Source organism: Oncorhynchus kisutch, linkage group LG29 (genome assembly GCF_002021735.2).
Source record: "Oncorhynchus kisutch isolate 150728-3 linkage group LG29, Okis_V2, whole genome shotgun sequence".
Classification (NCBI taxonomy): domain Eukaryota; kingdom Metazoa; phylum Chordata; class Actinopteri; order Salmoniformes; family Salmonidae; genus Oncorhynchus; species Oncorhynchus kisutch.
In genome coordinates, this window is record NC_034202.2 from 40,534,997 (window position 1) to 40,552,018 (window position 17,022).

The 17,022-nt window shown below is 40.8% G+C and overlaps 1 protein-coding gene across 2 annotated transcripts in view; it reads right to left on the reverse strand.

Moving 5' to 3' along the window:
* The window catches only part of trim3b (tripartite motif containing 3b), a 55,084-nt gene that overhangs the window by 35,554 nt on the left and 2,508 nt on the right, over positions 1-17,022 (reverse strand). For both annotated transcript variants that reach the window (XM_031809171.1, XM_031809172.1), the window contains exons 2-5: positions 16,859-16,988; positions 15,801-15,911; positions 4,823-4,974; positions 728-908 (exon numbers count right to left, since the gene is read on the reverse strand). In XM_031809171.1, coding sequence (XP_031665031.1) covers positions 728-908; positions 4,823-4,974; positions 15,801-15,911; positions 16,859-16,988 — 574 coding nt within the window. The remainder of the gene's footprint in view (positions 1-727; positions 909-4,822; positions 4,975-15,800; positions 15,912-16,858; positions 16,989-17,022) is intronic.

Here is a 17,022-nt window from a genome sequence, read left to right on the forward strand (position 1 = left end):
CAGCACATTGGTGCGGCTGGCTTCCAGGTTGGATGCGCACTGTGTTAAGAAGCAGTGCGGTTTGGTTGGGTTGTGTTTCGGAGGAAGGCATGGCTTTCGACCTTCGTCTCTCCCGAGCCCGTACGGGAGTTGTAGCGATGAGATAAGATAGTAACTACTAACAATTGGATACCACGAAAAGGGGGTAAAAAATATATATATTTAGAAAAAAAAGAATAACAGATTTATACATGTAAACACAGATAGTTAAGCCCAAAAAACGATCTAAACGAAGGGGTCTAGCTTTAAGGCGTGTGTCTAGGGGTGTGTCTAGCTTTAAGGGGTGTGTCTAGCCTAAAGGAGGTGTGTCTGACCCATAGTGTGTGTGTCTGACCCGGAGAGGGTGTGTCTGTAGCCTAGAGGGTGTTTTGTCTAGCTTTGAGGGGTGTGTCTAGCCCACAGGGGGTGTGTCTGGCCCAGCGAAGGTGTGTCTGTAGCCTAAAGGGGGGGGGGGGGGTCTGACCCATAGTGGGTGTGTCTGGACCAGAGAGGGTGTGCCTGTAGCCTAGAGGGTGTGTGTCTAGCCTAAAGGGGGTGTGTCTGATCCATTGTGGGTGTGTCTGTAGCCTAGAAGGTGTGTGTCTAGCATAAAGGGGGTGTGTCTGACCCATTGTGAGTGTGTCTGGCCCAGAGAGGGTGTGTCTGTAGCCTAGAAGGTGTGTGTCTAGCTTTAAGGGGTGTGTCTGACCTTCTGCTTTGCGCTGTATATGTTCTCCAGGTCATTGATGAGGGCTGTCTTCCTGAGCTGTAGCGCCCTCTCCAGCTCCTCGAAGGTACTGCTGATCTCTGTTACCGCCTCGTTCTTCCTGTCTGTCAGCTGCTTGGAGATCTCCCCTACCAGCTCTATAGCTGCTGTTAGCTGGGGCAGTCTAAAGGGAGGGGGGAGGAGGGAGGGGGAGGAGGGAGGAGGAGAAAATAGAAAGGAGGGAGAGCAGAGGGAGGAGGAGGAGGAGAGAGAGGAGGGATGTGGAGAAAAAGAAAGGGAGAGTGGAGGGAGGAGGTAAGAGGAGGGAGGAGAGAGGAGGGAGGAGGAGAGGGCAGAGAGGAGGAGAAAAGGAGGGGAGGAAGAGGAGAGGAGAAGGGAGAAAAGAGGGGGAGAAGGAGGAGGAGGAGGAGAAGAGAGGTGGAGGAGAGAGGGAGAGGAGAGGAGAGAAGGAAAGATAGGAGGAGAAGAGAGATTGCAGTGCATTGCTGGAGAGAATCCAATGTTCCTTCCTCTGTCATCCTCCAGCTTTGATAGGGAGGTGAGGAATGGAGGAAATGATGAAGCAAGAGTTTGATGGCGAGTAAAGACACAGCCCTCAACTGAGCATATATCTATATATGAGTATATAGGTATGTCTGATCATATCGGTACATCTGAGTATATAGGTACATCTGAGTATATAGTATATAGGTATATCTGAGAATATAGTTTATAGGTATATCTGCGTATATAGGTATATCTGAGTATATACAGTAGGGAGAACAAGTATTTGATACACTGCCGATTTTGCAGGTTTTCCTACTTACAAAGCATGTAGAGGTCTGTAATTTGTATCATAGGTACACTTCAAATGTGAGAGCCAAAAATCCAGAAAATCACATTGTGTGATTTTTAAATAACAAATGTGCATTTTATTGCATGAGATACTTATTTGATCACCTACCAACCAGTAAGAATTCCGGCTCTCACAGACCTGTTAGTTTTTCTTTAAGAAGCCCTCCTGTTCTCCACTCATTACCTGTATTAACTGCACCTGTTTGAACTCGTTACCTGTATAAAAGACACCTGTCTACACACTCAATCAAACAGACTCCAACATCTCCACAATGGCCATGACCAGATAGCTGTGTAAGGACATCAGGGATACAATTGTAGATCTGCACAAGGCTGGGATGGGCTACAGGACAATAGGCAAGCAGCTTGGTGAGAGGGCAACAACTGTTGGCGCAATTACTAGAAAGTGGAAGAAGTTCAAGATGACGGTCAATTACCCTCGGTCTGGGGCTCCATGCAAGATCTCACCTCGTGGGGCATCAATGATCATGAGGAAGGTGAGGGATCAGCCCAGAACTTCACGGCAGGACCTGGGCAATGACCTGAAGAGAGCTGGGACCACAGTCTCAAAGAAAACCATTAGTAACACACTACGCCGTCATGGATTAAAATCCTGCAGCGCACACAAGGTCCCCCTGCTCAAGCCAGCGCATGTCCAGGCCCATCTGAAGTTTGCCAATGACCATCTGGATGATCCAGAGGAGGAATGGGAGAAGGTCATGTGGTCTGATAAGACAAAAATAGAGCTTTTTGGTCTAAACTCCACTCGCCGTGTTTGGAGGAAGAAGAAGGATGAGTACAACCGCAAGAACACCATCCCAACCGTGAAGCATGGAGGTGGAAACATCATTCTTTGGGGATGCTTTTCTGCAAAGGGGACAGGACGACTGCACCGTATTGAGGGGAGGATGGATGGGGCCATGTACCGCGAGATCTTGGCCAACAACCTCCTTCCCTCAGTAAGAGCATTGAAGATGCGTCATGGCTGGGTCTTCCAGCATGCCAACGACCAGAAACACACAGCCAGGGCAACTAAGGAGTGGCTCCGTAAGAAGCAACTCAAGGTCCTGGAGTGGCCTAGCCAGTCTCCAGACCTGAACCCAATAGAAAATCTTTGGAGGGAGCTGAAAGTCTGTATTTCCCAGCGACAGCCCCAAAACCTGAAGGATCTGGAGAATGGAGTAGTGGGCCAAAATCCCTGCTGCAGTGTGTGTAAACCTGGTCAAGAACTACAGGAAACATATGTCTGTAATTGCAAACAAAGGTTTCTGTACCAAATATTAAGTTCTGCTTTTCTGATGTATCAAATACTTATGTCATGCAATAAAATGCAAATGAATGACTTAAAAATCATACAATGTGATTTTCTGGATTTTTGTTTTAGATTCCATCTCTCACAGTTGAAGTGTACCTATGATAAAAATTACAGACCTCTACATGCTTTGTAAGTAGGAAAACCTGCAAAATCGGCAGTGTATCAAATACTTGTTCTCCCCACTGTATGTATATCTGAATATATAGTTTATAGGTATATCTGAGAATATAGGTATATCTGAGAATATAGGTAAATCTGAGTATATACGTAGGTATATCTGAGTATATAGTATTTATGTATATCTGAGTATATAATATATAGGTATATCTGAGTATATAGGTATTTTTGAGAATATAGTATATATGTATTTCTGAGTATATAGGTATATCTGAGTATATAGGTATTTCTGAGTATATAGGTATATCTGAGTATATAGGTACATCTGAGTATATAGGTGTATCTGAGTATATAGGTATTTCTGAGTATATAGGTATATCTGAGTATATAGGTATATCTGAGTATACAGGTATTTCTGAGTATATCGTATATAGGTATTTCTGAGTATATAGGTATATCTGAGTATATAGTATATCTGAGTACATAGTATATCTGAGTACATAGTATATCTGAGTACATAGTATATCTGAGTACATAGTATATCTGAGTACATAGTATATCTGAGTACATAGTATATCTGAGTATATAGTATACTGTACTAATGCAAATTTTATAACATTTTTGATTTGCGGGCGTCTTTAGGGAACATGTTTTTCTGGATTTTTTGTTTTGTTTTTCTGTCTCTCACTGTTCAAATAAACCTACAATTAAAATTATAAACTGATAATATCTTTGTCAGTGGGCAGCAGGGGATCAAATAGTTTTTTTTATCTTACTGTACATTTAAACTCAGTTTTTCACAATTTCAGACATTTAATCCTCGTAAAAATCCCCTGTTTTAGGTCAGTTAGGATCACCACTTTATTTTAAGAATGCGAAATGTCAGAATAATAGTGGAGAGAATTATTTATTTCAGCTTTTATTTCTTCCATCACATTCCCAGTGGGTCAGAAGTTTACATACACTCAATTAGTATTTGGTAGCATTGCCTTTAAATTGTTTAACTTGGGTCAAACATTTCGGGTAGCCTTCCACAAGCTGTAGGTAGAGAACATGGTGACAAAAATGCAGACGGACCCTCATAGTCCCAAGCTCTTGAACAATACAACTCATGGATGCAGCTATTTATGTCAAATTGTTGTGCATTCCACGTTTAGCCCTGGTTGTCCTAAAACTAAAATGGTAGAACACTTCAATGTGAGTCTAAATATGAGGGCAGAGCAAGAAGATCAACAACAGTATTGAATGTCAGCTTTACTGTGGGAAAACTGGTTGCAATGGAGTTAAGGTCAACGATATCATGAATTTGATCCAGTAGGACATCCAGGTTGTATCACATCCGGCCGTCATTGGGAGTCCCATAAAGGCGGCGCCCAATTGGCCCAGCGTCGTCCGGGTTTAGCCCGGGGTAGGCAGTCATTGTAAATAAGAATTTTCATGGCTGGATCTTCCAGCAAGAGAATAACCCCAAGAACACAAATCCACAAAGAAATGAGTTAATTGGCCACAAAAATCAAGATTTTGCAATGGCCGTCTGTCCCCCGGACTTGAACCCATTTGAAAACCTGTGGTTTGAATGGAAGAGGGCAGTCCATAAGCACAGACTGAATGATATCAAGGATCTGGAAAGATTCTGTATGGAGGAATGTTCTGAGATCCCTCCCAATGTGTTCTCCAATCTCATTATTTATTTATTTAAAGTCTCAAGTGTCGTAATCCTGGATTTCCCTTATAAATCAGGGTTAGGGTCAGGTTGAGGGTCAGGGTTAGAGTTAGGGTCAAGTTGAGGGTCCGGGTTAGAGTGAGCGTACCTATTGCGTATGGCGTCTAGCTGTGTCTTCAGTTGGGTTTTGTGCTGCTCCAGGACATCCCTCAGAGGGACGGTCACATGCTCTCTGTGCTCTCCCTTTGTACATTCCAGACACATGGCGGTCTCACATGACTCGCAGTAGAACTCCATCACCTGCAGGGGGAGACAAAACACCACACTGCACCATTGTTTCCCAAGCACTTTAAGAGGTCCTGAACAATCATTCTGATTACCATGTAAAATAGTCTTTTCGACTACCAAAACCATCACCCATAACCTTTTTGTTTCCGCTAGAAAAATGCTCAGAATTTGAGCAAATTTCTTTTTTCTCTCATGTCAAACTACCAGGAAGTCTGAAAAGACAATGAGTGGTGCGGAGAACACACCTTGCCTAGCAGTTCTTTGAAAATGCCTATGTCAAGCAACATGGACTCAGTGGGCAGTGTTGCGTCTCAAACAAATGTGCTGTTACGCAAAGAAACTCAAACAACGTTGGACATTGCATGCGACATCCAATCCTGTCATGGTTTCACAAATTATTTGTGAATTGTCAGCAACGTTTTTTTTTTCAAGCTAGTGGAAAATGGACAGGGAGAAGTCTGGGTACACTTCATACATTAAATATACTGACTAACAGACCATTTTTGTTCATATAGCGTGACTGTCAATCATGAGAAGAAGTTTGCATGAATCTTCTGTTCGGCATGTCTCTTGATGTAATGACATCACAACTGCGTCTGAGTTTTGTGTCCGTGTGTTCCATACCAGCTAAAGATCTTTCTAGCAAGTAACTAGCTAAACCCAGACACAGGTGAAAGAGGAAACCTATGAGAATCTTTCCCTAAAGACGCCCGCATATTAGGTTTGATTTGCTCCTAGCAGGCAGAGCAAATGTCTGTGCCTCGCATACCCACTTAAAAAAAACCTTTGCTTGGAAAATGAGAAAAAAGGAAATATTACACTTTGTCCCTCTTGAGACGCCGTAGCAACAACATAGCCAGTATACACTTCCTCAAAATAGTCCAAATTCATCTAAGATAAATCAAGAAATCTGTAATTAAGTTTAATTTTTTGCGTGTTTTACTTTCGGTTTTATTCACTGGCTTCAAAACAGCTGAAAATAAAATAGTTTTCCTCATGGAAAATATATTTTACAGCAGTTTAGATGGTATAATGATTCTCTAAACTATACTTGCTTGTTTGTAACAATCTAAAATTAGACCAACTATAAGAATTTTAGTAAACAGGAAATGGCAGACAGATGCGGATATTTTGTGACATCACAAAATGGCTCTCATTTTAACCCACTAATGGTAACGTCTTAAACTCCTAATTTAATAACCTAATTGCACCTTTTAAATTAGGTTATTAAATTAGAGGTTTAAGACGTTACCATTAGTGGGTTAAAATGAGAGGCATTTTGTGATGTCACAAAATATCCGCATCTCCTTAATTCAAGTGTTTGGGTAGGGGACGAGTATACTGGGGTCAGACATACTCATCGCAATTATACATTATAATACATTATACCTGCATCATAATGTATTATACCTGCATCATAATGTATTATACCTGTATTATACCTGCATCATAATGTATTACACCTGTATTATACCTGCATCATAATGTATTATACCTGCATCATAATGCATTATACCTGTATTATACCTGCATCATAATGTATTATACCTGCATCATAATGTATTATACCTGCATCATAATGTATTATACCTGCATTATACCTGCATTATAATTGATTATACCTGCATCATAATGTATTATACCTGTATTATACCTGCATCATAATGTATTATACCTGCATCATCATGTATTATACCTGCATCATAATGTATTATACCTGCATCATAATGTATTATACCTGCATCCTAATGTATTATACCTGCATCATAATGTATTATACCTGCATCATAATTATTATACCTGCATCATAATGTATTATACCTGCATCATAATGTATTATACCTGCATCATAAATGTAAATTATACTGCATTATACCTGCTCATATGTATTATAACCTGCCCCCCCCATCATAATGTATTATACCTGTATTATACCTCATCATAATGTATTATACCTGCATCATAATGTATGATACCTGCATCATAATGGTATTATACCTGCATCCATCTGTATTATACCTGCATCATAATGTATTATACCTGTATTATACATGCAATCATAATGTATATAACCTGCATCATAATGTATTATACCTGCATCATAAGGATTATAACTGCATCATATGTAATTATAACCTGCATCATAATGTTTATAACCTGCATCATAATGTATTATACATTCACATTATGTTATACCTGTATTATACCTGCATCATAATGTATTATACCTGCATCATAGATGTATTATACCTGCATCATCATGTATTATACCTGCATCATAATGTAGTATACCTGCATTATACCTGCATCATAATGTATTATACCTGCCATCATAATGTATGTATACCTGCATCATAATGTATTATACCTGCATTATACCGTGCATCATAATGTATTATACCTGCATTATACCTGCATCATAATGTATTATACCTGCATCATAATGAATTATACCTGTATTATACCTGCATCATAATGTATTATACCTGCATCATAATGTATTATACCTGCATCATAATGTATTATACCTGCATCATAAGGTATTATACCTGCCATCATAAGTATTATACCTGCATCATAATGTATTATACCTGCATCATAATGTATTAATACCTGCATTATACCTGCATCAAATGTATTATACCTTATTATACCTGCATCATAATGTATTAGACCTGCATCATAATGTATTATACCTGCATTATACCTGCATTATACCTGCATCATAATGTATTATACCTGCATTCATAATGTATTATACCTGCAATATAATGTATTATACCTGCATTATACCTGCATCATAATTATTATACCTGCATCATAATGTATTATACCTGCATCATAATGTATTATACCTGCATCATAAGGTATTATACTGCATCATAATGTATTATACCTGTATTATACCTGCAGCATAATGTATTATACCTGCATTATACCTGGCATCATAATGTATTATACCTGCATTATAATGTATTATACCCGCATCATATGTATTATACCTGCATCATAATGTATTATACCTGCATCATAATGTATTATACCTGCATCATATGTATTATACCTGCATCATAAATGTCGATAAGCCTGTATTATACCTGCATCATAATTATTATACCTGTAAACACCTGCATCATAATGTATTATAGCTGCATCATAATGTATTATACCTGCATCATAATGTATTATACCTGCATCATAATGTATTATACCTGCATCAGAAATGTATTATACCTGCATTATACCTGCATTATACCTGCATCATAATGTATTCTACCTGCATCATAATGTATTATACCTGCATTATACCTGCATCATAATGTATTATACCTGCATTATACCTGCATCATAATGTATTATACCTGCATTATACCTGCATCATAATGTATTATACCTGCATCATAATGTATTATACCTGCATTATACCTGCATCATAATGTATTATACCTGCATTATACCTGCATCATAATGTATTATACCTGTATTATACCTGCATCATAATGTATTATACCTGCATCATAATGTATTATACCTGCATCATAATGTATTATACCTGCATCATAATGTATTATACCTGCATCATAATGTATTATACCTGCATCATAATGTATTATACCTGCATCATAATGTATTATACCTGCATCATAATGTATTATACCTGCATCATAATGTATTATACCTGTATTATACCTGCATCATAATGTATTATACCTGCATTATACCTGCATCGTAATGTATTATACCTGCATCATAATGTATTATACCTGCATCATAATGTATTATACCTGCATCATAATGTATTATACCTGCATTATACCTGCATTATACCTGCATCATAATGTATTATACCTGCATCATAATGTATTATACCTGCATCATAATGTATTATTACCTGCATTATATGTATTATACCTGCATTATAATGCATTATACCTGCATCATAATGTATTATACCTGCATTATACCTGCATTATACCTGCATCATAATGTATTATACCTGCATCATAATGTATTATACCTGCATCATAATGTATTATACCTGCATTATACCTGCATCATAATGCATTATACCTGCATCATAATGTATTATACCTGCATCATAATGTATATACCTGTATTATACCTGCATCATAATGCATTATACCTGCATCATAATGTATTATACCTGCATCATAATGTATTATATCTGCATCATAATGTATTATACCTGCATCATAATGTATTATACCTGCATCATAATGTATTATACCTGCATTATACCTGCATCATAATGTATTATACCTGCATCATAATGCATTATACCTGTATTATACCTGCATCATAATGTATTATACCTGCATCATAATGTATTATACCTGCATCATAATGTATTATACCTGCATCATAATGTATTATACCTGTATTATACCTGCATCATAATGTATTATACCTGCATCATAATGTATTATACCTGTATTATACCTGCATCATAATGTATTATACCTGGATGCCTTCAGTAGTGTTACTACATGATTCAACAAGTCAACAAAATCACGTTTTTGAGTCAGTTATCGTGCCTTGTGACCCCAAGATGCATCCACCATGGCTCACCAGAGGGGAAGTAGTGTCAGGGGGAGATGGGGTGGCAGGGGGGTAATAGAATGTACATTGCCCTGAAGGTTGGGGCAGCAGAGGGGCAATAATGGGATGTAGAGGGTGTTTTAGAAGGGTAGAAGAGGGGTATTAGTTGTAGTAGGGGGTAGTAGAGGGTATTAGTGGTAGTATGGGGGTATTAGTGGTAGTATGGGGTATTAGTGGTAGTAAAGGGGTATTAGTGGTAGTAGATGGATATTAAGTGGTAGTAGAGGAGTATCAGTGGTTGTAGGGGGTAGTAGAGGTGTATTAGTGGTAGTAGGGGTTAGTAGAGGAATATTAGTGGTAGTAGGGGGTATTAGTGGTTGTAGGGGGTAGTAGAGGGGTATCAGTGGTAGTAGGGGTTAGTAGAGGAATATTAGTGGTAGTAGGGGGTATTAGTGGTTGTAGGGGGTAGTAGAGGGGGTATTAGTGGTAGTAGAAGGGTATTAGTGGTAGTAGGGGGTATTAGTGGTAGTAGGGGGATATTAGTGGTAGTAGGGGGTATTAGTGGTAGTAGAGGGTAGTAGAGGGGTATTAGTGGTAGTAGAGGGGTATCAGTGGTAGTAGAGGAGTATCAGTGGTTGTAGGGTGTAGTAGAGGGGTATCAGTGGTTGTAGGGGGTAGTAGAGGGGTATCAGTGGTTGTAGGGGGTAGTAGAGGGGTATCAGTGGTTGTAGGGGGTAGTAGAGGGGTATCAGTGGTTGTAGGGGGTAGTAGAGGGGTATCAGTGGTTGTAGGGGGTAGTAGAGGGGTATCAGTGGTTATAGGGGGGTAGTAGAGGGGTATCAGTGGTTATAGGGGGTAGTAGAGGGGTATCAGTGGTTATAGGGGTAGTAGAGGGGTATCAGTGGTTATAGGGGGTAGTAGAGGGGTATCAGTGGTTATAGGGGGTAGTAGAGGGGTATCAGTGGTTATAGGGGGTAGTAGAGGGGTATCAGTGGTTATAGGGGGTAGTAGAGGGGTATCAGTGGTTGTAGGGGGTAGTAGAGGGGTATCAGTGGTTATAGGGGGTAGTAGAGGGGTATCAGTGGTTATAGGGGGTAGTAGAGGGGTATCAGTGGTTATAGGGGGTAGTAAGAGGGGTATCAGTGGTTATAGGGGGTAGTAGAAGGGGTATCAGTGGTTATAGGGGGTAGTAGAGGGGTATCAGTGGTTATAGGGGGTAGTAGAGGGGTATTAGTGGTAGTATGGGGGTATTAGTGGTAGTATGGGGTATTAGTGGTAGTAAAGGGGTATTAGTGGTAGTAGATGGATATTAAGTGGTAGTAGAGGAGTATCAGTGGTTGTAGGGGGGTAGTAGAGGGGTATCAGTGGTTATAGGGGGTAGTAGAGGGGTATCAGTGGTTATAGGGGGGTAGTAGAGGGGTATCAGTGGTTATAGGGGGTAGTAGAGGGGTATCAGTGGTTGTAGGGGGTAGTAGAGGGGTATCAGTGGTTATAGGGGGTAGTAGAGGGGTATCAGTGGTTATAGGGGGTAGGTAGAGGGGTATCAGTGGTTATAGGGGGGTAGTAGAGGGTATCAGTGGTTATAGGGGGTAGTAGAGGGGGTATCAGTGGTTGTATTTGGTATTTTATTTGTTGTGAAAGCAGCAGCTACCCTTCCTGCGGTCCACACAAAACATGAAACATAATACAGCAATTTACAAAAGGTGTAGCCTACATATCAGTACATACACACAAACTGTCCAATAGGGGAGAGGCTGTGCCGTGATCTTTATCTGTTTTTTTAAAACCAGGTTTGATGTTCAGCATTCTGAGATGGAGGGGAGTTCCATGCACTAATGGCTCTGTGTAATACTGTACACTTTCTTGAATATGTTCTCAATTTTGGGACTTTGAAAAGACCTCTGGTTTCATATCTGTTGGTGTGTGTGTGTGTGTGTGTGTGTGTGTGTGTGTGTGTGTGTGTGTGTGTGTGTGTGTGTGTGTGTGTGTGTGTGTGTGTGTGTGTGTGTGTGTGTGTGTGTGTGTGTGTGTGTGTGTGTGTGTGTGTGTCAGAGCTGTGTGTAAGTTGACTAAGCAAACCATTTAAAACACTTTAATGAAGTAGTGTAGTCAGTCTCTCATCAACTCTTAGCCAAGAGAGACTGGCATGCATGGTATTGATGTTAGGCCTCTGAAAACAGCAAAGAGCAATACGCGCTGCTCTGTTCTGGGCCAGTAGCAGCTTAACTAGGTCTTTCCTTGCAGCTCTCAACCACATGACTGGACAATAATCAAGATAAAACAAAACTAGAGCCTGCAGGACTTGCTTTGTGGAGTGTGGTGTCAAAAAGCAGAGCGTGTATTTTTTTACAGATAGACCTCTCCCCATCTTTACAACCATTGAATCTACAGTTGAAGTCGGAAGTTTACATACACCTTAGCCAAATACATTTAAACTCAGTTTTTCACAATTCCTGACATTTAATCCTAGTAAAAATCCCCTGTTTTAGGTCAGTTAGGATCACCACTTTATTTGAAGAATGTGAAATGTCAGAATAATAGTAGAGAGAATGATTTATTTCATGTTTTATTTCTTTCATCACATTCCCAGTGGGTCAGAAGTTTACATACACTCAATTAGTATTTGGTAGCATTGCCTTTAAATTGTTTAACTTGGGTCAATATTTTGGGTAGCCTTCCACAATATTCCCACAATGAATTGGGTGAATTTTTGCCCATTCCTCCTGACAGAGCTGGTGTAACTGAGTCAGGTTTGTAGGCCTCCTTGCTCGCACACACTTTTTCAGTTCTGCCTACAGGTTTTCTATAGGAGGAGGTCAGGGCTTTGTGATGGCCAGTCCAATGCCTTGACTTTGTTGTCCTTAAGCCATTTTCCCACAACTTTGGAAGTATGCTTGGGGTCGTTGTCCAGTTGGAAGACCCATTTGCGACCAAGCTTTAACTTCCTGACGGATGTATTGAGATGTTGCTTCAATATATCCACATACTTTTCCTCCCTCATGATGCCATCTATTTTGTGTAGTGCACCAGCCCCTCCTGCAGCAAAGCACCCCACAACATGATGCTGCCAACCCCGTGCTTCACGGTTGGGATGGTATTCTTCGGCTTGCAAGCATCCCCCTTTTCCCCTCAAATGGTCATTATGGCCAAACAGTTCTATTTTTGTTTCATCAGACAAGAGGACATTTTTCCAAAAAGTACAGTCTTCGTCCCCGTGTGCAGTTGCAAACCGTAGTCTGGCTTTTTTATCTCGGTGTTGGAGCAGTGGCTTCTTCCTTGCTGAGTGGCCTTTCAGATTATGTCAATATAGGGCTTGTTTTTACTGTGGATATAGATACTTTTGTACCTGTTTCCTCCAGCATCTTCACAAGGTCCTTTGCTGTTGTTCTGGGATTGATTTGCACTTTTCACACCAAAGTACGTTCATCTCTAGGAGACAGAAGGCGTCTCCTTCCTGAGCGGTGTGACGTCTGTGTGGTCCCATGGTGTTTATACTTGCATACTATTGTTTGTACAGATTAATGTGGTACCTTCAGGCGTTTGTAAATTGCTCCCAAGGATGAACCAGACTTGTGGAGGTCTACAATTTTTTTCTGAGGTCTTGGCTGATTTCTTTTGATTTTCCCATGATGTCAAGCAAAGAGGCACTGAGTTTGAAGGTAGGCCTTCAAATACATCCACAGGTACACCTCCAATTGACTCAAATTATGTAAATTAGCCAATCAGAAGTTTCTAAAGCCATGACATAATTTTCTAGAATTTGCCAAGCTGTTTAAAGGCACAGTCAACTTAGTGTATGTAAACTTCTGACCCACTGGAATTGTGATACAGTGAATTATTATAAGTGAAATAATCTGCTGTAAATAATTGTTGGAAACATTACATGTGTAAAGCACAAAGTAGATGTCCTAACCGACTTGCCAAAACTATAGTTTGCTAACAAGAAATTTGTGATGTGGTTGAAAACCAAGTTTTAATCACTCCAACCTAAGTGTATGTAAACTAGTGTTAATGACTCCAACCTAAGTGTATGTAAACTAGTTTTAATGACTCCAACCTAAGTGTATGTAAACTAGTGTTAATGACTCCAACCTAAGTGTATGTAAACTAGTTTTAATGACTCCAACCTAAGTGTATGTAAACTTCCCACTTCAACTGTATATGTTTTGACCAGGACAGTTTACCATCTAAGGTAACGCCAAGTAATTTAGTCTCTTCAACTTGTTCAACAGCCACACCATTCATTCCCAGATTCAGCTGAGGTCTAGAATTTAAGGAATAATTTGTACCGAATACAATGTTCTTAGTTTTAGAGATGTTTAGGGTCAGTTTATTACTGACCACCCATTCCAAAACAGGCAGAAACTCCTTGTTAAGGGTTTCAGCCACTTTATTAGCTGTGGTTGCTGATGCGTATATGGTTGAGTCATCAGCATGCATGGACACGCAGGCTTTGTTTAATGCCAGTGGTGGCAGGTCATTGGTAAAAATAGAAAAGAGTAGAGGGCCTCGGGAGCTACCCTGCGGTACACCACACTTTACATGTTTGACAATGGAGAAGCTTCCATTAAAGAAAACCCTCTCAGTTCTATTGGATAGTTAGCTATGAATCCACGATATGGCCGAGGTTGCAAAGCCATAACACATACGTTTCTCAACAACAGGCTATGGTCAATAATAGTAGTAGAGGGGTATTAGTGGTAGTAGAGGGGTATTAGTGGTAGTTGGGGGTAGTAGAGGGGTATTTGGGGTAGTTGGGGTAGTAGAGGGCTATTAGTGGTAGTTGGGGGTAGTAGAGGGGTATTAGTGGTAGTTGGGGGTAGTAGATGGGTATTTGGGGTAGTAGAGGGCTATTAGTGACGGTTGGGGGGAGTAGAGGGGTATTAGTGGTAGTTGGGGGTAGTAGAGGGGTATTAGTGGTAGTTGGGGGTAGTAGAGGGGTATTAGTGGTAGTAGAGGGGTAGTAGAGGGGTATTAGTGGTAGTAGAGGGGTATTAGTGGTAGTTGGGGGTAGTAGAGGGGTATCAGTGGTAGTAGGGTATAGTAGAGGGGTATTTGAGGTAGTTGGGGTAGTAGAGGGATATTTGAGGTAGTAGAGGGGTATTAGTGGTAGTTGGGGGTAGTAGATGGGTATTTGAGGTAGTAAAGGGGTAGTAGATGGGTATTAGTGTTAGTTTGGGGTAGTAGAGTGGTATTTGAGGTAGTTGGGGTAGTAGAGTGGTAATAGTGGTAGTTGGGGTAGTAGAGGGGTATTTGAGGTAGTAGAGGGTTATTAGTGGTAGTTGGGGGCAGTAGAGGGGTAGTAGAGGGGTATTAGTGGTAGTAGAGGGGTATTAGTGGTAGTTGGGGGTAGTAGAGGGGTATCAGTGGTAGTAGAGGGGTGTTAGTGGTAGTAGGGTGTAGTAGAGGGGTATTTGAGGTAGTAGGGTGTAGTAGAGGGGTGTTAGTGTTAGTAGGGTGTAGTAGAGGGGTATTTGAGGTAGTAGAGGGGTATTTGAGGTAGTCGGGGTAGTAGAGGGGTATTAGTGGTAGTTGGGGTAGTAGAGGGGTATTAGTGGTAGTTGGGGTAGTAGAGGGGTATTTGAGGTAGTAGAGGGGTATTAGCTGTAGTTGGGGGTAGTAGAGGGGTATTTTAGGTAGTAAAGGGGTAGTAGAAGGGGTATTAGTGTTAGTAGGGGGTAGTAGAGGGGTATTAGTGGTAGTTGGGGGTAGTAGAGTGGTATTTGAGGTAGTTGGGGTAGTAGAGGGATATTAGTGGTAGTAGAGGGGTATTAGTGGTAGTAGAGGGGTATTAGTGGTAGTAGAGGGGTATTAATGGTAGTAGAGGGTTATTAGTGGTAGTAGAGGGGTATTCGTGGTAGTAGAGGTGTATTAGTGGTAGTAGAGTGGTATTTGAGGTAGTTGGGGTAGTAGGGGGGTATTAGTGGTAGTTGGGGTAGTAGAGGGGTATTTGAGGTAGTAGAGGGGTATTAGTGGTAGTTGGGGTAGTAGAGGGGTATTAGTGGTAGTTGGGGGTAGTAGAGGGGTATTTGAGGTAGTTGGGGTAGTAGAGGGGTATTAGTGTTAGTAGGGGGTAGTAGAGGGGTATCAGTGGTTGTAGGGGGTAGTAGAGGGGTATTAGTGGTAGTAGAGGGGTATCAGTGGTTGTAGGGGGTAGTAGAGGGGTATCAGTGGTTGTAGGGGGTAGTAGAGGGGTATTAGTGGTTGTAGGGGGTAGTAGAGGGGTATTAGTGTTAGTAGGGGGTAGTCGAGGGGTATTAGTAGTAATAGAACCCTACCTTGCCCTCGTGTTTAGGGCAGCAGAGGGGTTTTCCTGCAGCAGCAGCATTAACTGACTCCAGGACACTACAGGCTTCAAGCCTCGAACACTCTGGATCCCTCTGGAGGACCTAGCCACAACACAATCAACATGGAGATTTATTGAGACAGCATTTACAAACTTCTCAATATATTTATAATATAACAAAGGCCGTGTCACAAATGAGACCCTATTTACCATACAGAACACACATACATTTGACGAGAGATCTAGGTGGGAGCAGTACACGTCTCCTGTCAAAAGTAGCAAACTATTCAGCAGGATTCCCCAACAGACGGCCTTGTGGGTGGTTTTATTCTGGCCCACAAAATGTTTTTGTCAACTTTATATGTACTTTTATTTTTTTATTTTTTATTACTGTTGGACATAGAAGACTGTAAAGAAAATACCAGGAAATCTGCTCCAAATGATTTTAATTTATAAAATCTGTTCCCAAGTATTAGAGAGAGTAGAGAGACACATCTACGTAGTAGAGACACATTTACATTTGTATATTATCACAAGGTAAAAAATTATTATGCTTTAGTCAAATATTATATCTGTTTGGGCTTCTTACGGTCATTTTGCAGTCTTCTAATTATGTATAACTATGTCCCCCCCCCCCCCCCCCGATCATTAGCGCGACTAAAGCTGTCCAATGAAAGCAGACACCGCAACACAGTTAAAGATATGGACAGCAATTATCCCCGAATGCTAATCAATAAAAATGGCTGTAAAATTCACAGCTCTGTTTTCTGCTTGTTTACAGCTGGTCATGTCATAGGGGCCCGTTTTGATACATCATCCACATTAAGAATAAAGGCGTCTGTTCTAAAAACCCTGTCCCAACTCTCTTGTAGTGCATTATGGGAAACTAGCCTGAAATCCAGACCTGTTTTATATATATTTAAACTTCTTGAACTAGACTGGTACTCAGGCTATGACCTACCCACAACATAACACACCGCAATCAAACTTCAGACAACAACAACAATAGATAGGCTCTACCTCCGACCACAACAACGAAAGAAGCCGTACCTCCATGAGGTTAGTGATGAAGAAGTTGTTCTGTAGAGCGGATACTCCTTTCTCTGGTAGGATGGACGTCTGTCGACACACAGGACACGACAACGTCAGAGATTCTGGAGGGATGTAGTTCTGTAAGCAACTAGAGAGAGAGAGAGAGAGAGAGAGAGAGAGAG